The sequence below is a fragment of the Aethina tumida genome, chromosome 1 (assembly GCF_024364675.1).
Source record: "Aethina tumida isolate Nest 87 chromosome 1, icAetTumi1.1, whole genome shotgun sequence".
Lineage (NCBI taxonomy): Eukaryota > Metazoa > Arthropoda > Insecta > Coleoptera > Nitidulidae > Aethina > Aethina tumida.
The window spans coordinates 42,992,523-43,015,787 of NC_065435.1; the positions used below are offsets into that span (position 1 = coordinate 42,992,523).

The 23,265-nt window shown below is 32.1% G+C and overlaps 2 protein-coding genes and 1 long non-coding RNA gene across 3 annotated transcripts; 1 reads left to right on the forward strand and 2 right to left on the reverse strand.

The window, feature by feature from the left end:
* Nucleotides 1-12,589: 12,589 nt before the first annotated feature.
* On the reverse strand, nucleotides 12,590-13,480 carry LOC109595111 (uncharacterized). Its single transcript, XR_002191288.2, has 3 exons — nucleotides 13,176-13,480; nucleotides 13,071-13,116; nucleotides 12,590-13,014 (listed from the first exon to the last, which is right to left on the reverse strand). It is a non-coding gene; the product is annotated as an uncharacterized LOC109595111 (long non-coding RNA).
* Nucleotides 13,481-15,718: 2,238 nt separating this feature from the next.
* On the forward strand, nucleotides 15,719-17,854 carry LOC109595097 (G protein-activated inward rectifier potassium channel 2-like). The gene is made up of 5 exons (XM_020010380.2): nucleotides 15,719-15,819; nucleotides 15,872-16,087; nucleotides 16,139-16,421; nucleotides 17,270-17,511; nucleotides 17,562-17,854. The coding sequence occupies exons 1-5, from the start codon at nucleotides 15,719-15,721 to the stop codon at nucleotides 17,818-17,820; spliced, it is 1,101 nt and encodes a 366-aa protein (XP_019865939.1). The 3' UTR covers nucleotides 17,821-17,854.
* Nucleotides 17,855-17,934: 80 nt separating this feature from the next.
* On the reverse strand, nucleotides 17,935-21,488 carry LOC109595127 (G protein-activated inward rectifier potassium channel 3-like). Its single transcript, XM_020010424.2, has 5 exons — nucleotides 21,259-21,488; nucleotides 20,921-21,204; nucleotides 19,713-19,921; nucleotides 19,033-19,271; nucleotides 17,935-18,609 (listed from the first exon to the last, which is right to left on the reverse strand). Exons 1-5 carry the CDS (start codon nucleotides 21,363-21,365, stop codon nucleotides 18,030-18,032), a joined length of 1,419 nt encoding a protein of 472 aa, XP_019865983.2. The 5' UTR covers nucleotides 21,366-21,488; the 3' UTR covers nucleotides 17,935-18,029.
* Nucleotides 21,489-23,265: the final 1,777 nt, after the last annotated feature.

The window sequence follows — 23,265 nt, forward strand, 5'->3', positions numbered from 1 at the left end:
GTGAAATATTACAGTAAGGCTAGACTTGAACACGCATTTAGCAAAGTTTTCTTGAGAAATATTTTCTTTGATTTATAAAAGCACTCTCTGGATGCGATATAGGCCCTAAACCATTTAAAACTTTTTAAGAAACATTATTTACATCAGTATTTCCATTCGGCCGAATGCTGCGATTGGAGAAAAAACCTAATTAAATTTCGTTCTGATAAAACAGAAGGGTTCCTAATAAGTACAGTGTTTGCGTTTTGCAGTCCCGATACACGGAAACATGTGCCGGAACGATCTTACTTAAGTAAACATTGAAAATCTCACAGGAATTTGTAGATATTTATGTGTACCCATAAACTGTGAGCGATCCCATGCTGGAAAAAAGAAAACAAAAATTCAATTAACCCGGCAAATTTATACCGAACCACCAAAAACCCAATTAATATTAATATGTATTTCTCTTAACAGACCGAACGAACACGATTCCGGTAGTCGCGCCTTAAATAATTAAAAAGTAGACACACAACGGTATTATTCAAAATTTGATACAAATTTAATTAGCGAAATGTGTAGGACAGCAGATTTGTAAGCGTCGGAGTTGATTCATTATTAACAGCCCTGTGACAGAAAACCTGCTAAATTATTTAGCTCACTGTAAAATCGGGATACGGTTCGCGCAAAAAAATACTCCGGGCTCCGGGAAAATGGTTTTTGTGCCGGGCAAATTCAATTGCACTTTAGTGGTGCGCTGATAAAAGTGTGTGTGAATACTCTAATTGAAAACTAATTCCTTTTAGTCTAATTTGTATTTTGTACATACATGCATTTTTTTTTTTAAACAAATTACGATGCGCACAGATAAATTTACAGAACACCTGGTTAGCAAATTCATTCAACACCATTTTATTAAAAAGGTTGCTGGGAAAATGCCGCACAATCCGATTTTGACATGAAAATTATTTTTCAATAAATCCATATGAACTTGTGGAGAGATTGACTGGATATTTTTGTTAATCTATGATTTGTTGGGTATAATATACGTAAATAAAACAATGTTTGTTTATATTCAATGGAAACTGATACCATAGCAGCCGATATACAGGGTTATTGGTCATTGACAGCACTAGACGATAAGTATTTAAAATTACATTTTATACAACTTATCTGAAAAATTTTAACCACATACTCACTGTTAATTAATCGCATTATAAATGTTTATTTACCCATTATGCTGGATCTCATGAGCAGTACAGATGCCGGTTGAGGCATGTCGGGTTTGACCTGCACCTCCAGACTGTTGGCAGGTTCAATCAGAACAAGCTGGCCTCGCATCTCAGTCTGATCGTCTCCCATATGCCGCCTACTCCGGTTATCTCGAGCTTGCTGACCGCCTTCTCCAGCTGGTCCACGTCCTGGATCACCGTGTAAGACGTAGAACCGGGGACCTAATGCAAAATGAAAAAGATACATTTCTAATTGTTTTACTGAACAATTACCAGTGGTTTAAAGATACCAAATAATAATTGTAATAAATAACTGTTATTACTGTTATAAAAATAATTGACAATACGGTACTGGGTAATTTAACACCTATCAATTTGTAACAAGTTTATTAGATGAACAACATTTTACATAGTTTTGTTTGAGGTTGATATCTTGTGCAATTTAAAATTTATCATAGGGGAAGAAACTTTTCACGACCCCACTTTATATAAAAAAATAATAAAAAATTGTTTTTATTCTTGTAAATTTATTAATTTTAACAAATTGAATTCCTTTGTTCATAAGAAATTTTATCTTAAATTTAGAAGTAAAAAAGAAATTTCTGACCTCCGATATCTCCTAAACGGTAGGAGTTATAAAAAAATTGTAAGATACCTTTTTTGTAGGGCACAAAAAAAACAAATAGAAATTTTCTGTACATATCTTCCTATTAAAATTAACGGTGCCTAGGAACCAATTTTTCAGTGCCAGTATATGTATATATACAAAACCCAGAACTTAATTCAATTGAAAACCTGTGAGATGAAATTGATGTGAAAATTCATGTAAAAAGATTTTCAAATGTGAAATCAACGAAGAAGTTCAAAAGGTGTTTCGAAATTATTAAAAATAATGGATATGATACGATTTTTGAACTAATTTAAATTATCCACTTCATAAAACACACTGTGTAGTTGAAAATCTTGAAAAATTGCATAAAACTTAACATATTCATCTTAATTAAGCTTGCCGCCAGTTCTGGACGACGCTTTAAAAAGAATGATAAACTAAAACACACAAATTTACCATTAATTAGACGAATGACACAATTGGAAAAAAGAATATATATATATATATATATATATATATATATATATATATATATATATATATATATATTCTATTTTCGTGTCCAACGCATCCTAATTACTCTAAAAAAAGTTAATGAAGTTAAGATTTACCAGTGGTATTTACCAGTCTACTGGTAAGAATATTAATTAATAAATACATTCTTTAAATTAACTTCATTTTATCATTTTAATGTAATATATACTCCTTTTACAGCTAAGACAACTGTATACTTTATCATACGATTCAGCTTTGAACAAACTTTTAACTATGCCATCAATAATTTATCCAGAAATCTCAAATGCAAAATATTGAGGAAGTCGGAATCAAATTGAATATCCTTATCGAAAGTTTCTTTTAATAATTCGTTCCGTTCGAAAGTAAAACTAAAGAAAGCAATATGAAGTAAAGACCTGTTTTAAAAAGTTTCTCCAATTTACCCAACAGTGTTTTTAATTTTTAATTAGACCTCAAACAGACAATCGTTTTGACTTACTTACGACTCTGTGAAATAAAGACCAGTTACAAAATGTGGTAGATATAGATATTAAATAAAAATTGGCTGCGCCCAATTTACTTTAAAGACACCACTGTTCAGCAACTAAGATAAATAATGGCCTAACTAAAAACACATAAATTAAAACGGGACCTGCAAGTATACTTTGGCAAGTATTCCACCAGATTCTAATTATTGCACAATTGCAGTGACTAAATTGATAGTCCAAAGTAAGAAAATGTACCGGGACTCGAGGAGACAAAGGGAAGCTCTGTTAATTAAAGCAATTTTGTGATGTAATGAGGCCGACGTTGTCCAAAGTGCCTTCGGACATACCGGACTGTATTACACACTAGGTGTTCCACCATTGGCCGATATTCCGCCGTGATTACAGGATTATTGTGGTTCTTGATTATGCCAAGCGCGGGTTATTTCACTTTGCTTAAATTGATGCGATGCATTTACTGATTCGCACTGACCGGAAAATTGATGCACTTTTCGTTACGAGTGTTCGCACATTTTTTTATTCCAGATAACCGGGTCTTTAATTGTGGGAGCCGTTAGGGAAATTGGTCGTCGGGGCTAAATTGCGAGTATTTTTCGCACGCAAAGCTACAATGCTATTGATATAATTGCCCAATTTTGACCGTTTTTGCGCTCGCTGAGGAAGTCCGGGTCGTCGACTTGACATGCAACTACCGTGCGCTAATTGATAATAATAATTAATCGCCGAGTGAGCGTCGGGCGAAATCAAGAAATTTATGGCCCTCTCGGAAAAGATTGTGGAAAACGTTTCGGCAATTTTGCGGGCGAAACATACGACCTTCTCGAGGATAGTTCCAAGTGGGCCCGGCCTTATAAAATGTGTAAATTTAAAACTAAATTATTTTTAAACTGCCCTATGTCTATCACATAAGTTATTCTGGTCACAAACGTGCAATAAGGTAACCAGCCAACTGGAATTAAAGTTACATAATGCATCTGATTCGTAATTCAGTGGGTCTGGTCAAGTATTTGCAGTTGTTTACCTTACTCTCAAATTCACCTTACTAGGTGGATGCATTTTTAAAGGGGAATTTTAGTTTAGAGGTCCAATGTTTACTTGCTGTGCTTGATACTGGCAATGAAAAACTTTTAATCCGACTTGAGTGGCACGGAAATACACATTTGTCTATTTGTTATGATAAATTTTTAATTACAAAAACGTCGAAAAGCCTCCGTTAAAATCTCCTTAATTTTCTTAAGCAATACATCCCGGTTTGCGGTATCTGGAAGAGTTTTGAATAATTCAATGAAAAGACGTTTCTGCAGGTGTTATTTTCGTCGGTTAAATCGAATGTTATGTATGACGGAGTTGAATTTTGTCTGCGTAATGGCAATTTAATTTAAGCAAAAGTACAAGTAAAATGTGTGAAACAGATGAGAAATTTTCCACGAATCCAACGTCGCAGTGTAAAAGGCTTTCGCCAACCTAAAGAGCTTTTCAAGATATGCGACTGGATTATTTCTTGAAACGAATTAAAGATGATTGATATTTTTTTGCATCGTATTGGAACGGTGCAAAAAGAAAACCTCGATAAGACCTATGAATAATAAATGTTACAGTTTTTAAATAACGTTTACGGGCGTAGTTTCTTACCTACGATCCCCTATTATTTTATCATGTACCTGCCATTTTATATGTAAATTAAATTAGTTTTAGTGCGTTTTTATGTAAACGTGAATTACCTTCATTAGAATATTTTATGGAGTCTTATGGAAGATTTAAATGTGTTTTTGATATCCAGAAAACATGAAACTGTACAGGATTTACATAATACACACTTGTTTAGGTTTAATTAAACTTAATTTTTACAAAGAATGTTTTTGTTTTTATTTATTTAATTTTTGTGTAGATAGTTTGATCTTATTAATAAATAAATACATATGACACCTTTTAATCAAATTATTAGTTGTCTTAATGATCTTGACAAATTAGGAGAATTTATTTTATTACTTATTAATATGAGTCTGAAGACCCCCAAGTCAAAGAATAAATCCACATTATATGCAGGAAGCTCACGCATACCAAGGTGAGTCCGTAATGGTATGGGGTGGTATTTTTTTAGGTGGAAGAACGGATCTCTGCGACCGATAACCGACAGACATTACCGATAATATTGCAGAACATTTTCGATGGAATTTGGAACCAAATTTTCGATTTTTGGACAACAACGTTAAACTGCACAGTGCTAGGGTTGTTCCCAACCACTTAGAATATGCCTGGGATATGCTTGGAAGATCATTAATTGCTCACCAGTCCCGTGCTCATACTGTCAAAGAATTAAGACAACTTCTTCAAAAAAGATGGGACGATTTGAATCAAAATCATCTGGATCACCTGATAAGAAGTATGTCACGTAGGGTACAAGCTATACCTGGAATCAAAGGCGGAATTATTCGATATTAAAAAATGATCTATTTTTCATATTTTATGTGGGAAAAAAACTTCTTGTTTATTTTGTAAAATAAATTTTAAGTCGCCTTTAGCTTAATTTCTTATTGATTTATTTTATTACAATTCTACTATTACAATTTTAATTTTTAATAAATAATCATTTGGTCCTAAAATAAGACAATATGCTTAACTTTTTTCGATCAGTTTATAAACTTTTTTTAGTGCAATGATTAGATTTTAGCAGTAAAACTAAATTTAATTTATATAAAAAATATGGTTCTGCCTACATTAAATATCCTACAGGGACAAAACTACACAAAAAGTTTATTATACTCACTGGGGATGCTTCAATTTTTCTGGCGTAGACCCCTTAGACTGATTTATGTTCAGGAATATATTAAATAACAATTTGCTTCCACATATTTAAGAAAGGATGCTATTAATAAATCTGTTTCAACATGAAAACGATGCCAAACACAAATCCAAAATTGTGAGGGATGATGGGTAACGTAAATGTTTTGTCTTGTCCATCCTAATCTCCAGATATTAACCCTATAGAAAATATCATAAATCACTTTTATAACCGAATTCGACATGAAAATTTTACGAATTTTAAATGTACTCATCACAGCAACTCAAGAAGCTTAAAGTAAAATAGACTTATCGTATATTCGGTCGAGTATGCCATGGAAAAGGACCAAAATTATAAAACATAAAAGATATTATACAAAGTCTTAACGTTAAATTAAATAACACATACATTTAATCGTTAAAAATCTTTTTACACTTCAGAAAAATATAGTAATGTTTATAATACTGTATCAAACAAAAATGGTAAATTAATATTATTTTAACAGTCACATAAAATAAAAGAGTTACATCTAAAATATTTAACATTTTAAAAAGTCGCCATAATAAAGGCCATTACTACACATATTTTTTTTAAATTCTATTGTTCGCCAGTGTGTGTCGGCATTGTTTGAGTAAGTTAAATGTGTTAACACTGCAATCGGATAATAAACGAAATGAAAATCTAATCTAAAGTGGTTTTATGACTTCTGGAGTGTCTGACAGCGCAGAGCAGTATTAGCTCTGTAATGAAACGACATTAATACGGTTGAAGCCGCAAGGTTAGAGTGAATGCTTTACGGTCTAATGTTGAAGAGGATTTAACATCAACGTTACCGGGGACCCAGTTTCCAAAACCAAATCATTTAATATGTACGGAAAATTACGCGTATGTACTACCCCCACTAGTAACAGATTTGCTAACAGACCTACATATATTTGTGGCATTCAACCAGATTGGAATATGTAATTTGGCTACACATAATTTTCTACAGAGATAAAATTAGCGGATTACACAAGCTACAGCTTAATAGACTTTTGCAGCTCTTGAATCATTTGTACGTAGATAACACGGCAGTAATTATTGTTAGGTTTTAAACTGAATCACATAAATTGTGTTCCAATCCACCAAATTGTATTTCCTGATAAGCGTGAATGGGAACGGAATTGATTCACTGAATTCGGTCTACTTTCGTCGCCCCGAGTGTTCAATTAAATCTTTTAATAAAATACATTCGTTCCGGTTGTTCTATTAAAATGTGCAGTTCACAGACTCGCGGGGTTGTTTAAGGAAATAACACCTTTAAAACAAAACCAATTAACGGGGGCGTAATATAAAACTCGTTCAACATTTATCGCGACACTATTTGAAGAGAATGGGGTGTTCTGAACGTTAATCCTTGCGTGATATCCTAATACGCATCCTGCATGAAACCCCATCCAGGATTTCGCTAAAACTTGATAATTGCACATCCGAATGCCCTTTTAAGTGCTTTATTCCGGTTTAAATGTGATAATGGCGAATGTATTGAGACTTTCAAGCATTTTATTCAACTCGGCAAAACTTTCCCGCAAACGAAATAAACGCAAGGGTTTTCCACGTATAATATAAATTAGAAAAGTTAAGAGTGGTTAGTTTTTAATTCGCTGAATATGTGTAATCCTATTGGATTATGGTCTGCAATTTCAGTTTGGGGTTTTGTGCAAACTTTGTTTTCCCTTTTTTTACATTACTTTCGTCGCAGGTGTCCCACAACTTTTGCAAAAAAGTAATTAGGCTTTAATGTGAAATGGGCAAAAACTAAAAGATCCGAATACAGATAAATATTGTACTAGCATTTTTGAAATGATTACCGTTAAAATTAAACACAAAAATCCCATTTCCAATACTTTGTTTACAATTCAGTGCGAGGATTGTACGTGTGTATGTATTGTATGTATGTATTACTAATGAATGTTTGGACATTTGTACATTAAATTGACAGAGCTCTAATAATATATTTCACACCAAAAAATCCACGACCTTTTAGAATTTAAATTTAAACTTTAATTAATTGTTTAAAATTTCCCGAAAATAAGTTTTCCACACAATTTGCAATTATATGGTTTAAATTTACCGTGATTTCCTACATGAATTCCTCATTTTCCACCATTGTTCTTCTTCAATAATTACTAGGCAACAGTCCAACATCCAAAATGGTGGGTGGAATCGCGCTAATGTATGGAAATCACTGCATGTAGTGTAACAATATGATAATAACGATATTAATTGTTAAATTTCACCAAATGAATGATGCTAAGTGTGCATGGTTGGTCTGATGTATTGGCCTATTAATAAACGTTAGCGACGCGAAACAGATAACGAGATAAAATGAAGTCACAACGCTGCATTATTAAACAATAAATTACTGCTTGGTATTAGGAAATTTAAATGAAATTGTGTGTTATTGATACACCAACAACAGTTGCCATAGGCGAACAAAAGGACCGATGTTAATTTGGTGTCGTCAATGAGATATTGGTTCGGTACTAATTTTGTTACAAGGGTTTTTACGCCAATAAACCATTTTGTTTGCAAACCACGCCGTTATATTGAAGTTTATTAAAAGCTCCATTATTAATTAAGAGTACGTGCAGCTTTAGTCGGATTAAGGTTCATCGCTGTCTCGAGGAAACGAATTCATAAATGTCTCATCGAATGTGCGTACAAATAAGACGAAATGTGCGTGCAGGGTCAAAAACGTCTCTCCGAATTTGCGACCCAGGAATAACGGAGCAACCATCACCGTTACGATCTAGATAAATTATATATAAAGAGCGTTCCCTCCAAATACCTTAACTACATTCTTTAGTGCGAAAACCATCTGCTTTTTTATTAACGTGCGTACGTCAAACTGCAAAAGTGTATTAGGTTTTTTTTCTAATAGGGCTTTGCCAAATTAAACGTTGAGTGACGTTAAATATTTGAGGGACTCAAAGCAGTGGTGTTTCAAATTCATTTACCTCAAATTTGTAAAACGTAAAATTAAATTCAAGTGGATAATTTGAATTATTAGAAAAATAAAATAAATATATTATCAAATCAGTAATAAAACTAATATCATCAAATGTTTTAATAAAACAAAATCAATCAAAATTAAAAAATAAATAGAATAATAACCCTTACATTTTTCCAATCAGTACTTGGTGGGTCTACCCTTTACTTTACTTCCACCTCCCTTGAAATATAAAATTAGTGAACGATCTCATCATCTCTAAGAGCATTAGTAAGCTCCCTCGAATGTTGAGGCTGGTGGTTTCAACTGTAAATTTGTCTTTGAAGACTTCACTTGTTGAATCAGATTGCCATGATACAAAATTGCAATTACAGAAGAAAATCTTCTTTGAGATATTTTACGATGCTAAATAACAGATAAATTAAGAATGATTCGAATAAAATGTTTTCAAATCCACAAAATAAGTTTATGATAAATAAAAACTTTATAATAAATGGAATGTTGTTTGATTTTATGCCTTTAATATACACAAAAAGTAATTTAAATTTAACATATTGACCAGATATTCAAATAATATTTTTGGGCAAAATAAAATACACTGTCCCAAGAAATTAAGGCACCACACCAATAATAACATAATTCATTATTATTAATATTTTCTGAAAATGGAAAAAATAAACGTATAGACTCTTATTTAAAAATAGGTTTTTATTTATAATTGTTACAAAAAATCTAAAAAAAAATATTTTTTTTCTAAAAAAAATAAAATTAACAAATTTTGATATTCCTAAAAAATAAAAATTTGAACGCAATATGTGTATTTCCACCACTACTACGAATGACAGCCTCACATCTTCTGTTCATACACAAACTCTAGGTTTGAACTTCATTTTAGTCCAAATTTCGAGTAGAAGACTTTCCACATCCTCTAAGTTATTCGGATGGTTAAGATGGTCCCTTCAACGTCTCCCAAAAATGCCACAGATATGTCCTATTGTCAGGAAAATATTGAGCCTCCACCAAATAAGGTGGTATTTAATTAAATAGAAAATTTTATTTAAAAATTATAGGTGATACGTTAATTTCTTGGAAAAGTATATATTGAAAATATTTTTAAATCTATTTTGTCTAAGAGATTCAATGGCAATAAATTTAAACTTAAACTTTCTTATGCAAACTCATTATAAATAAGTAGTAGATTCTAATTTTTAGACTTGACCCACTTTTGCTTCGAAGCCAACAGAAATGAATAAATAATTGAAATAAACTTCTAAACAATGAGCGAATCTACTAATTAATAATAAATTATATCATCCAGACGAACAATAACGAAAAAGCTTTCGATCTGTGGAGAGACACATCCGACCACAAAATCTCTAAATGTAAATGTAAATCCGATGGTGGAAAATTCATTTTTATATAGTACACGATACATCTGCGGTTACAACTAAAAACTTAACGCTCGTAAAAAAGGAGCAATCTCATACGACCTAAAACAGAATAACGCGGTTCAGTGAATTTTATTTAAACCATGTGCATATGAGCAAAATAATGCAATTTAGCACCATTCAATTTCGATCATACTCCGCAGCTCCAAAGAATACGATATCACGTCAAAAATTTTACAGTATAAGTCTACGAGTCCGGACTAATAATGCCTACATCATATTTTATATTGTGTGTACTGCCGAGATTATCACATTACTGTTTATTAAGTTTAAACGTTCCAACTTTCTACATAATACCACCGTTCAATGTGTACATTGGTCGTAAACTAATAAAAAGCAAGGAAAACTTCCTATAATTGAAGCAAAAAACGTAAAAAATGACCGTAAATATAAAGATTGATATTGATAAGACAGGTAATAGAGATTTGGTGGGGAAAACCCGTGTGAGAATTTTCTAAAAGTCAATAACACAGGTAAAAGTAAATTTGAACGAATGCCTGAGACGAAAGATTGAAAAAGTCAGTATTATCCTGGGGCTTTCGTTCCGGCAAGGATCTGTAGAATGCTTGTCAGCTATTTGTCCTGGGGATTGTCACGCCATCTACTAGGAATTAATCTCCCGAGTGGTTGCTGTTTGCTGATGACACTTACATACTCCTTGCATTGTGTAAAAAATGTCCGGATACAATGGTGTTTATAGCACTTCGGATGAAAATTTAATTGCATTTTGCATATGAGTAGTTAGGTGCAAAACTAATAGCGTTCATACTTCATAAATTTACTACAAAAAGATTTTATGCACCGGGTTATTTTCCGTGAAGATGATTTCTGCGTTGGTGCTCACCCCTCGCCATTATTATGACAATACAATGAACTTCCCTGCCTAGCTGGTTATTGGTACTTCAGAATGAGTCACTTGTTAATTCGCAACCACTGAAAAAGTTCCTGGTTCCAGCCACCTGAAACGTGTAACATTAGCACGGTTGTGATTTGTGAAAATTTTAACCACATCGATATTCAACAAGCATGAAGCCTTAAAGCATCTATAAAATTTGCATGCCCCGGTAAGTAGTAAGCAGGACAAAACCCTTAAAATTTTAACTGTTGTGCTGAACAGACGCTCTTACTGCTACACCGGTAACATCCCCCCCATAACATCTTATACTCCACCAGTTGGCCACTGATGAGAGTATCATTTTTCACTTTGGACTTCATGTACATGTCACAGGGTGTCGCAAGGGCATTATGTAAATTTTACTGTTTCCAGTTGACAATGTCTCCCTATTTCCTGTTGAAATGCAGTATCCCAGAAGAGTGCCGACTTTAACAAAATACACAATTTGCCGGAGAGCAACCTTTGCCGTTCAAGGGGATCAATGCCATCTAATATTGACAGCTAAAGAAGGATTTACACTGCTGTTAATTTTACATGTAAATTACATGAGACATGTATGTTAAAAACAGAAATGATTTTATTTTGCTATTATACATGTTGTATCGTAGAATGTAATAAAGATGTAAGGGTTTTTCTCCACCCTTATCTTATCATGCGTTTTATCGGTTTCTTTGTATTTTACATCTTCTTAAACAGATGCATTCGCAAATTTTCGTTTAAATCCTCGAATTAAGGTTTTTTTATGATATGTCACTTCGGAAAATTTATTGGATACTTATTCTAATGCAAGAAAATCTTACGAATATATCACCACGTTTAATTTAAGCTTCCTGCTATGAAAGGATTTTGGTGTGAATTAGTTTTTAAAATGTCACGATGTTATATATAATTTATTGTAAAATAAATGTGCTACAATAATATTATTGATTATTGTACCCTGATTAAAATACTTATACTTTCTCATTAAAGTATGAATAAAGGTGATAAATCAACAATTTACAGTAAAAAATACGTTAATTTATTAACTAAATTACACGTTTGTAAACAAGTAAATAGAAATTAATTAAATTAATCCTCTTGTTGAAAAGCACCTGTTACGTTAAAATTATTAATAATAAATCAATAATAATTAAAACATTTTATTAACACTTACTCAGTGAACATTATCTAATTAACGTTATCTAATCCTTTTAACAGTATCAAAAATATACTAATGAACATAAAATAATTAAGTTTTCCACCCTACTGAGTTTCAAGATGTGACTTTGGGCAGCCTAACTCCAAACAGATGAGATGAGAACTCCTTGCTATGAGTCTTATCAGCGATAGCTCTACAAGTTACCTACGATACGTTTCTTATTTCTGAAATATCAATAAGAATTTTCCAACTCAACTTTGAGTCAGGACAAACTCCCACATATTTAATGGATTTTGACCAACCAATTTCACAGTCATCAATAACAATATGATGGGAAGTGTATTCGTCTTTTTTGCAGTCCTGCATTTCTGAGGATTGATCTTCATCTTCCATTAGACACAATTATAGTGGATGTCATCCAAAACAGCTTGCTGCTGTCCATGAATGATATACGGATTAACTCCCGTTAAAGGCATTGTATGGTGTAAGACAGGATCAATTAAACTTGAAAAATCGTTATAGTCTGTTAATAATTTATTTATATAGACAATTTTTAAAAGATAGTAAAAGTAACAAACAATACTAACTGAGATTGAGGTTAGGTTATCTGATTTGAGTTCGGTTCACTTTGAACGACTGTCTTGCAATTTGTTTATACCACCCCTAAGTTTTAAAATGTACAAACATATTTATTAACACTGACAAAGAACAAAAATGAATACATTAGAAATTATACAAAATTTTAGATTGAATTTTGATGATAATATGTTCATTTATTTATTTAAAATGTGGTTAACTATAAAGCAAAATACATTAATTAATGTATTTATACTTATATTAACCACAGAACGCACACAACTGCATAATAACTTGAAAAACTAACTCGATGGGTGGGTCAAATTATCCTTATCGTTGTTGGGCACCATCTCCAGTTGGACTAAAATTATAAATAATTAATTAAGCATAACTAAATAATAAATTTCATATTCTTACTATTGCAGCAAAGTCCGAAATATTATTTGTAGATCATTTGCACGAACTAAACAGATAAAATGTATCAAAAAAAATATTTATACAAATTTTAATTTTTTAACTTACTTCGTGGCCTCGGAATACGTAATCTACGTGCAATTCTGTACGCGATCCAAAAAATAAAAATCGCCGCAATTAATAAATACACTTTTATGTTATACATCACTGAAATCTATTTACAGCACAAACACACAAAAGTTACAGACGACTGTCACGGTGTTGAAACATAATAATTTACTAAAATTATTACTTTTATTAACCAATAAGCATCTTATTGGTTATTGAAAGTATAAAGTTTAAACTTTTAACAGGTACATTTTTGGATGAAGTACCAACGCGGACGTATTTTTTGGTTATATGTTAGATGTACAATTTTGCCTTTTATTGTTCTCAACATACGGTAGTGGCCATAATTGTAACAATATGATTTAATCAAGATAAACATTTTCTGGCATAGGCCTCTTTAGACTGATTTATGTACAAGGATATATTAAACAACAATTTGCTTGTATATGTTATGGTTAAAATAATTAACATTTTAAAAAGTAGCTATAATAATGACAACCACTATATGTTGTATATACAGAATGTTGTCATTTGGTAATTGTTTCAATAAACATAGGCCAATGTAATATCACCGACATTATTTTATCGTTACATTTATTTGGTAGTAAATTTATAGATTCAATTTTTGAAAGGATTTCTAATTTCGATATTAGAATCTTGATAAATTCAGACACATATTTCTTTGAAATTTTTTTAAAGGACTTTGAAAAATAATAAAATTATCTTCTAAAAAATTACAATATATTAAAATTTTATATATTTTACCAATTTTACTTACTATAGTACGTTGTGGTCTACGTATGCGTAATCTACATGCAAACTTGTAAATGATACAACAAACCACTGGCAGTCCAAACAGTAATAATAATGTGTTAAAATTACTCATGCTTAATAGTCCTTTTTACAACGCAGCAATATTTAAACGTCCACGAGGAGTGTCATTATTTTTGCAACATCAAAAAGGTACAACAATTACGTGGGCAATCTTTAATAAGCTTATTTCTGTAAAAAGTAAAATACTACAAAATAAATCAATAAGATTTTTAAACTGTATAGATTAACAAAATTTATTTATTTTTATAATAATTTAACAAGTCTCGTGATATTAAAAAAATGTTTGTTGTTTTTAAAAACAATTTCACTATCTATGAAAAATATAATTAAATTTTATCATCAGTAAAAACTTTCGTATGTCTGTGTACATACATATATTCACCAAACAAACACCCACTAAATAAATCTGTCAAATGTGCGGCTCACTCGAGTGGAGACGAATAATATTGTAAATTTAACAGATGCCATAAATGTATGAAGTAAATCCAAAAAATATCGGCATATAAATTATGCATACATTTTAAAATGACTTAAAATCGATATAACTGACAACCATGAAATTGGTCCACAATTGACTGGTCTGGTAGCACATTTATATTATGAAATATATTTCGTGACACGAGAATACATTAAGGCAGATGTTTCAAGAACAAATAAAAAAAATACTTGCAAAAATGTTCAAATAATGTTGTTTTATGGTGTCTCCAGGGCAAAAAGAAAAAAAATATATGTAAATGAATTACAATTACCATCTGTTGAATATTCCAGTTCCAATATTGGTCGTCTGGTAAATATTACGAATTTAACATTTCGTACCTTGCTTGTTATTTTTAATCTTTCCAGATATTAAACAATTCAAACACAACAGATTTGAATTTACTCAGAACGTGAAAGAAAAGTTGTTCGCGAACGAATAACTTTAGCCCTTTTACATATATTAAAAGGAACTCCACTGTCATATATGTACATATATTTCTCGCTTTCGAAATATTTCCGAACTGTCCGAATACATTTGTTACGTCACGCTCTTTGGCCAATTCCATGTTCCATTTCCCTTATTGTCTTGTTGCACTTCGGTTCCTCCCTCTCATAACTTTCCAAAGGGGGTCAATAGCAGATGACCCATGATTCCAGAGTATGCAAATGCGACTTAAACTGTAGGGTGTTTCGTTAACTTCTCCGAAGTGGATGCTGTATTACATTTGATACGATATAATCTTTACATAATTGAGTTTTGTGAGTTCAGTCTCTGATGCAATTGCTGAGTAAGTGCATTATAAAGCTGTTAATGCTAATTTCAAGTGCATTACACTGAATTTAAAGGATTATTTGTTCCAAATGTTGTGTGATAGTATGTATAAGTCATATAATCTTGACAACTGGTTAATACAACATTTATAGTCCACTTTAATGTACTTTCGTCTACCTTGGTGTTTTTAAAGCAAAAGTATTTTCCCATGAAACGTCTATCTTGAATACATTAAGGACATTTTTTTACATTGAAGTACTTACGATACTATCAGTGATTTGCTTTAATCGCATTATTTTAATTCATATCTATCTGCATTGAGAGTTTTGTTATTTAATTAAATCACGAAGGTGAGATTTATAAAACAATCTCAATTACACTTAAACAAATCTTATCGTGTGAGTTTTTTGCAATTAATAAATTATCGTAATTAATCAGTTTAAATGTTGACACGGTGAAAATGCTACGCTATGACAGCGCCTTAGACGAATATTCCGAAATAGACTTCAATGATTTCGAAAGTGCCAGATCCTTACGAAAACTTAACAACCGCAGTAGTAGGTAAAGACTTTAACATCCAATATTTTTTTCCCTCACACCTTTAACATTTCAGCGAAGAAACGTTGGTTGAAATTAATGACACGGCTCGAGTAATCAAACATTACGGTCGCATAAACATTTTCCTCAAATTTCGTACACACAAACCCTTGCATGAATATGCAAGAGACATCGGATATACGTTATTGACAACTAGATGGAGATGGATATTACTGACTGTCGGAATTGTAAATCTAGTTACGTACATATTTTTTAGTTTTTTGTGGATGTGGTAAGTTAATTTATTAGGTCGGTTTAAATTGCTGATTGTTATTTCGTTTAGGCTCGCCCATGTCAGTGGTGATTTTGAGCCGGACAATAAAGAACCGTGTGTGGTCAATACTAAAACTTTCACGGGATATTTATTATTGAGTATTGAATCGATTACGTCTATAGGATACGGATACCGGTATCCCACTGAAAGTTGCAAGGAAGTGTGGTTGATTCATGTGTTCCAGGCGCTTTGCAACATCGCTCTTCAGGGCATTTTAGTCAGTGCTGTTTATGTGAAGATCACTATGCCCGTAAAAAAAGTACTGCACTGTATTTTCAGTAAAAGTGCTGTGGTAAGTATACTTTTAATAAAACCCCGTCCCGTTTCGTTTGTTTCGTGGTGGTGTAATCATTATTTATTACTCTAAAATTTGTATGTAAGACTTAATAAAGATTGATATTTAGATTGTAAACTTGCGATCCGCACCTACTGAAATACCATGCATAAACATAAATTGGGGTGTGAAATCATGCATGTAGTAAACTTCAATAAAGAAAATGTCAGATATAACTTTTTATGGTGTAATATCAGCGGGAAAAAACTGAAAGTAAATAGCTGTGTAAGAGGATTTTCTTCACCTTGTGACAATACGTTCGAATTTAATTGGCTGTTGGATATCAAGTTAAATAATTGATTCCATCATTATTTTCCTTTAAATACGGAAAAGTAAGGGGATAATTTTCAATGTGAATCATGTTTTTCATCATTTTAATGGACGTTTTTATAAAACATTGTTGACAGAAAATAAAAATAAATGTTTCCAGTTTGTGATGTAATATAAAATGGCATAATTCATTTGTGTGACTACGGAACATCTGAATATATTTACCTGAAAATATGGACAATTTGCTCATATCCTATGCCATTTATTTATTTAACCTAATTGTAAAACGTAATTTATCAATTGTTTGTTGACAAGTTATCAGTACAAATAGGTGTACGTTTTTAACTTGATCATTTATTCCATTTATTTCAGTTTGAATGCATTACATTGCAGTTATTTAATTTGAAATTATTCATACCATCACTTGTTTGTTGTAATTATAATACTTTTGTCCGTGAGTAAATATTAATAAAGCACGCAACAACAACGCTTTGGGGATGGCTTTGTGCATTAATAAAATTTTATTCACTTTTCAGGTTTGTTTAAGAGACGGCAAACTGTGCTTTATATTTCGAATAAACGATTTCACCAGTAAAATTTGGTGTGGCACAACAATTTACCTATATTTCATAGACAAAGACGAAAATAAATCGTTCGCCCTTAAACAAATGAAAGTTCAGCCTTATGGTCTTCTGATATTCCCACTGGAAATAGTGCACACCATTGACGAAGACAGTCCCTTATGGGAATTTAGCCCTGAAGACCTGGCCACCAAACAGTAATGACCAATTTATTAATAAATTCCTATTAATAAATCATATTTTTTAGATACGAAATAGTGGCTGTGGCAGAAGGTAGTTCAATGATAACTGGGCAAGTGTCTCAAAACCGAACCTCATATATAAGGACGGACATTTTCTGGGGCTACAGATTTTGTCCCTGTGTCAGTTTCAATGAACACTCCAACAAGTGGATTGTAGACTATAAATCTTTTAAGACGATTATTCCATTTGACACACCTTTATGTAGTGCCAAGCAACTGAAACAGTTCGAATCCCAAACAGCAAATATAACATATACTGAATAACAAAGAGTTTATCATTTGGTGTGCTTTAATACCTGTTGAACTTATGCATATTTTGAAAAGATTTTGTGCTACATTTAAAAAAAACTTACTATATTAGTTTTATAAGTTACAACGATTTGACAACAATGACTATGCATATAAAATAAATAATATTTACAACAATAACGTAAATTGCTTTCCCAGAAAGTACTAGCTGTGATTATACAATATTAAAATGCAGTTTCATTGTATTTCAAGTGATGTTTATCAATAACCTCCTTGTTGTTGCCTCTTTGAATGACAAACTGTTCTAAACTTTTGTACAAATCATCACAAGACAGATCTTTGGTGCACAAGCCTTCACAGGTGAACTCCGCCTCTTCTCCTTCCGAAGAGGAGGACGACGAAGATGCCGGAGTGACCTTGAACAGCTTCCTAAATTTGGACGGCTCATCCACGTGGACCGTAACTGGAGATAACGTTGTGGTGGGACTGAGACTTCCATAATCACTTGTCGTCCTGTTACTGGCAACTGGTGATGATGGCAAGCTGAATTCCTGGTTTTTGCATACGTTCAGTTCGTCGTACACTTCTTGTAATCTTTGCGCACTACACAGCGGAGTCACCACTTCTTCAGTTTTGTTAAAGGCACTCCTTTTCACCACGTAACTTCGTTTGTCGCGGTCCCACTGGATGCACGGCACAAATCTGTGTCCCCAAAGTATTTCCCTGCTGAGGTAAGACGTTATGGTTTTGGAGGGGCGGGACGTTGACGATGAGGTTCCTTCCATTTCTATGATTATCTCAAACCTGAAAAAACATTTACAGGATAAAAAACTTTAGTTTAGTCATTGGGATAGATTTTTTCAGAAAATAAGACATGTAAATTGCAAAATTCCTTCTGTTTCAAACAATTTTTTGTGGCTGGAGCCTCTGAATTTTTAATCGTAGGGGTGTTTGAAATATTGGACATATAAATTAGATATGAAAACACAAAAGGTTCAGTTGACAAGAAGTGAACATGAGCCTAAAAAGTCCAATAACTGTCGAATTCAATTAAATTTTTTTGCGATAAGCTTTTTACAGTGCCAAAAACAAGGACGGGACGCAATAAAAACCCGTCCGAATATCCTAAGGCGAGTCAAAACAATAGACATAACATTCAGAACTAAGAAGTTATAGCACATATCAATAAAATGAAAAATAATATTTCACCAGCCTTGGATTATGTACCTTTTTATTATTAGATCTTTGGCCGAGAGGTCCCAGAATGGACTGGTCTCATTTATCCTGTGGACAACTTCAACGGGCCATATCAATATTCCGACCGGATCCAGTTTTATGGATTTCAGGCAAACTTCTTCCTTCCTTCTCTGCACCAAATAAGCCGTTACTTTCGTCAGGCATTCGTATCTTGCTCCCGAATCGCGGATCCTGAATATCAGACATAAAACACCATCTCTCTGGTTTATCTAACAACAAAAAATATATGTATGTGCCTCTTTTTGTGTGCATTATTTATCATGGGCGCTGACAATAAATGTCGACTTCTAGCCAGCAATTTATTTAAGTGTGCGATAATGCTTAAATGGGAATTATACCGTTTGTTTGTCATAGAATTAAAGAGTGCTGAAACATTAATATTAGAAGACTACTAAACCAACAGTCCTGGAATTTTTTAAATTATAATTTATCTCTTACACGCAAAATAGTTTGCTAGCTTTGAAGTCAACTGTTCTTAATTACGTTGATGTTGTTGAATTTTACAACGTATTAACCATATTGTAAAATGAAGTTATCAATTAGACAAATCAGTAAAGCACGGACAGGCATTTGTCCAAATATAATCAGAGAGGTTAACTGGCATATCAACAATTAATAGATAGATTCGATCGTTGACGGTATTTACTCACCACGGCGTGTTTACTGAAACAATTCGTGGAATGCAACCGATTGGGGCCGATCATCTTCGCGTAGACAATGCAAATTAAACTGCCGCAGATACAGACTCCCGTGCCGATTTGGAGGCACATCAGAAATATCGCTTCCGGACAGTAATGGTTTATGAAACGGGATCCGTAACCTATGCTCGTCTGGGTTTCTATGCTGAATAGTAGATAGCCTGAAAGTTACACGTCTTAATTGCCATCGATTTTCAGATAACTGGTTAAATCATTGAGGGAACGATTAGTGTTGGAATGAAGTTGTGCATTAAATCATATCGTTATTTAGAAATACACCTAACTGAAGTACAAAAGGATACAAATATAAAATAAATAAATAGAGAAAAACAAAATTCATTTTAAATAAATAAATTGTTGTCAGTAACAAAATAGTAAAGAATAATTGGATTATCCACTTGTTTGAATAGCTTAATAATTAAATTTTAATTAACCTCACTGAAATTTAGATAATTGTTCATTGAGTTAAAAAGCTGCATTTAAAAAAAAATATTACACACAACAGTATTAATTTGTGTAATGATTTTATAAAAAGCATCCAATTTTTGTGAATAGATAACCTGAAAACATTCGAGATTATATTCAGCTTTTATCATAAAACTCGTTGGATCATTCTATTTTTCGATGACGGGCGTTCGCGTTGTATGTGTAAAATGCAAATTTTATATCTTCATTGTGTCAAGGCACAAAATACAACGTATCGTTCCCTTGACATACTATTATTAATTAAATTCCTTCTGCGAACCCAACCCTTAAACCTTAATACAAAATTATCCATAACGTTTTCCAAAATTCCATATAGATAGAAAATTAGTTTAATTAATATTCTGTTAATAAAATTAACTATTTATGTTATAAAAAAAATATAATTCTTAAATCAAAGTTGTAACATTATTTTTTCTCATAACAAATTATAATCCCCTATTTTACCAAGAAAGAAATTTTATTTAAAATGGTATTAATAATGAAAATTATACTTTTTTAAATTTATAAAATTTTATGTTATGTCATGTAATTTAGATTACTGCTATAAAAATATAAAGGGTAATAAAATTAAGTACAGCAATAAACTCATTAATGATAGCTATGTATAATTAGTTAGTCAACACAAAATTATTTTTTATTTAGAAAAAGCACCTCAAATAGTCTAGGACGCTTACCAGCAAACCCCACAATGCCACTGAGACATGGTTCAGCGTCAGTCTGATCGAAATCAGCATTATCCAAAGATATAATCATCCAGAGACAAGCAAATATAAACCAAGTTAGTACAAATCCCAAAGACATGAAGAACAACGTCCACTTCCATTGACTGTTTATGAGGGTATTGGACAGATCCATAAAATATCTGAGCGCCCTGGTCTCATTCTTTTCCTGATATATGGAAGATTTGCCACTTTTCCTTACCAGACGCCGCACCAATCTGCACGATCGATGCAACTGACTGAAAAATCAATTTCGAATTAACGAATTAACCGAATGAACGGTCACAAATTACCTGGATCTTCTTCTGGCCGTGCGCTTGCTCAAATAAAAAGGAAAACTATGCGTGCTCCCGAACTCGGTCGCATTGTCGATGCAGATATTCTCCAAACTCCGTGACATTTTTCTACCGCATTTACATTTTTAGCACATCGTTTTAACTATCCCCCTGTTTACATTTTCGCTACAAAACCCAGAAAGTGCCGACAACGACAACAACAGCACTTTTCTCTCGGACATCCGTTCATATTATGGCTGACATTTTAAAAGAAAACATACAGCTCGTGTATTAGATGTTTATCACGCAACGATAAAGCGTGCAAATATTAAATGTAGATAAGGCGAGTAATTTGTGGGAGTGACAAGAAAATCCAGGTATTTCTCTTGCCCCTATCCGATAATGAATGACACAAAAGTTGATGGTAAACATCCCTTTAAAAAAATATTTTTATTAGACAGGATATTTAAACACAAACAATAGCGCAACAAGTGAAAAGATTTATTAACTATGAGCTGAAAAGAAGAATTTTCATTGTATACTTCTTAATAAATGAGAATGATCTTTTGTGCAACTATGGTTATTAAAAACTGTGTTTGAAAATCTTTGAGACTCGACCTAACTTAATATACGATATTTATGAAAAATTGGATATTTGCAACAATAAATTATTTTTACAACAAAGCTTTATATGACCCTAAAATTACACTATTATATAACGTTTTTTACACACGGTTTTGTGTGAGCTGAAGTAATTTACTGCAACACAACTTCTAAAATCTGATAAAACCGCTTTAGAAAATTTAATTCATTACGTTCACCTTCCGGTTATGGGAGCATATTAAGTAAATCCCACCCCTAATAGCCGATTTTAATTGATCTGGCAAATTGACTTGTACCATATTAGGGAAATCCGATAGTAGAGGCAATTGGGCTTAAAATTTAATTGTGATCATTACGGAAGTGATTTGTAAGATGGAATCCCTGTCCCTCGATACTCACGGTGATGTAGATAAAAAAAAGTATAAACGACCTATTAAAACTAATGCTGGTAAAGCAAGTCGAGAACAGCGTTTATGTTGAACGATTATCGTTGTAGGGAAACTGAGATATTAGACTCACGTTTTTCTAATGGTCTAATCATCTAAATTGCACGATTTTTGCCCTTTATCCCTGCCCAAAATTGAAATAATGGAATATTTACTAAATTGCCATCCGTTGATATTATCTTTTTGATTGTGATTAAACGTCCATCTAGTTATTTTTATTTATTCATTCTACGCGGCGTGTCATTGGAATTTTATTGAGTTCAAATGGAATTATTGTTTTTGTTAAAAGCATGCATATGTAGTTCAAATGTGCATTCTAAATAAACAAACACTGTTACAAAGTTTTATACAGTTTACAATGGTTTTATAAGAATTGTAAATTAAGTTTCTTTAACTGTAGTTATAAACATGTTTATTTCAAAGTTAGATTTGCTACTAACATAACATGCAATTGAATTTAAAAATAATGTAAATATACAACAAAATTATTCACACATTTCTATTTAATAAACTAATAATTAACTTTTAAAAGTAGTAACAAAAAAATCGTATTGTATATTGTTTTTTTGAAATAAATTGATTAACTATTTTTTAAATTATAACACATTAAAATTATTTTTTATAAAAATAAATTCGTAAACTGAAAAAATTAAATTCTCTTAGGTAATGTAAGCGTTACATTGGAATAATTTCTTGTATAACATAATTCTAGAAGATATTGCGAATACGTCTATAGAAGTATTTGAGGTACTGTGAATACTTCCACCATCTACATCAGAGTAGCTTAACTAAACAGAAGTATATAATTGGGTAAAATAGAGGATTATCCTGGCTCAGGGTCCTTATAGGGCAAATATAGTGAGAGAGAAAATATACGGACAACAGAATATTTTACGAACAGCTTAAATAATTTTATTAAATCTCTATAAAATACATTGAATAATTAAATGAAAAAAGTTACAAATGGATTATAAAT

Coding starts and splice junctions, on each gene's coding strand:
- LOC109595127 (XM_020010424.2), bottom strand. CDS start 21,365: ATGTCACGGAGTTTGGAGAATATCTGCATCGACAATGCGACCGAGTTC. Junction 21,205..21,258: donor ACGGCCAGAAGAAGATCCAG/GTAATTTGTGAC, acceptor TTGATTTTTCAG/TCAGTTGCATCGATCGTGCA. Junction 19,922..20,920: donor TGGCATTGTGGGGTTTGCTG/GTAAGCGTCCTA, acceptor TGTAACTTTCAG/GCTATCTACTATTCAGCATA.
- LOC109595097 (XM_020010380.2), top strand. CDS start 15,719: ATGCTACGCTATGACAGCGCCTTAGACGAATATTCCGAAATAGACTTC. Junction 16,422..17,269: donor TTTTCAGTAAAAGTGCTGTG/GTAAGTATACTT, acceptor TTCACTTTTCAG/GTTTGTTTAAGAGACGGCAA. Junction 17,512..17,561: donor GAAGACCTGGCCACCAAACA/GTAATGACCAAT, acceptor CATATTTTTTAG/ATACGAAATAGTGGCTGTGG.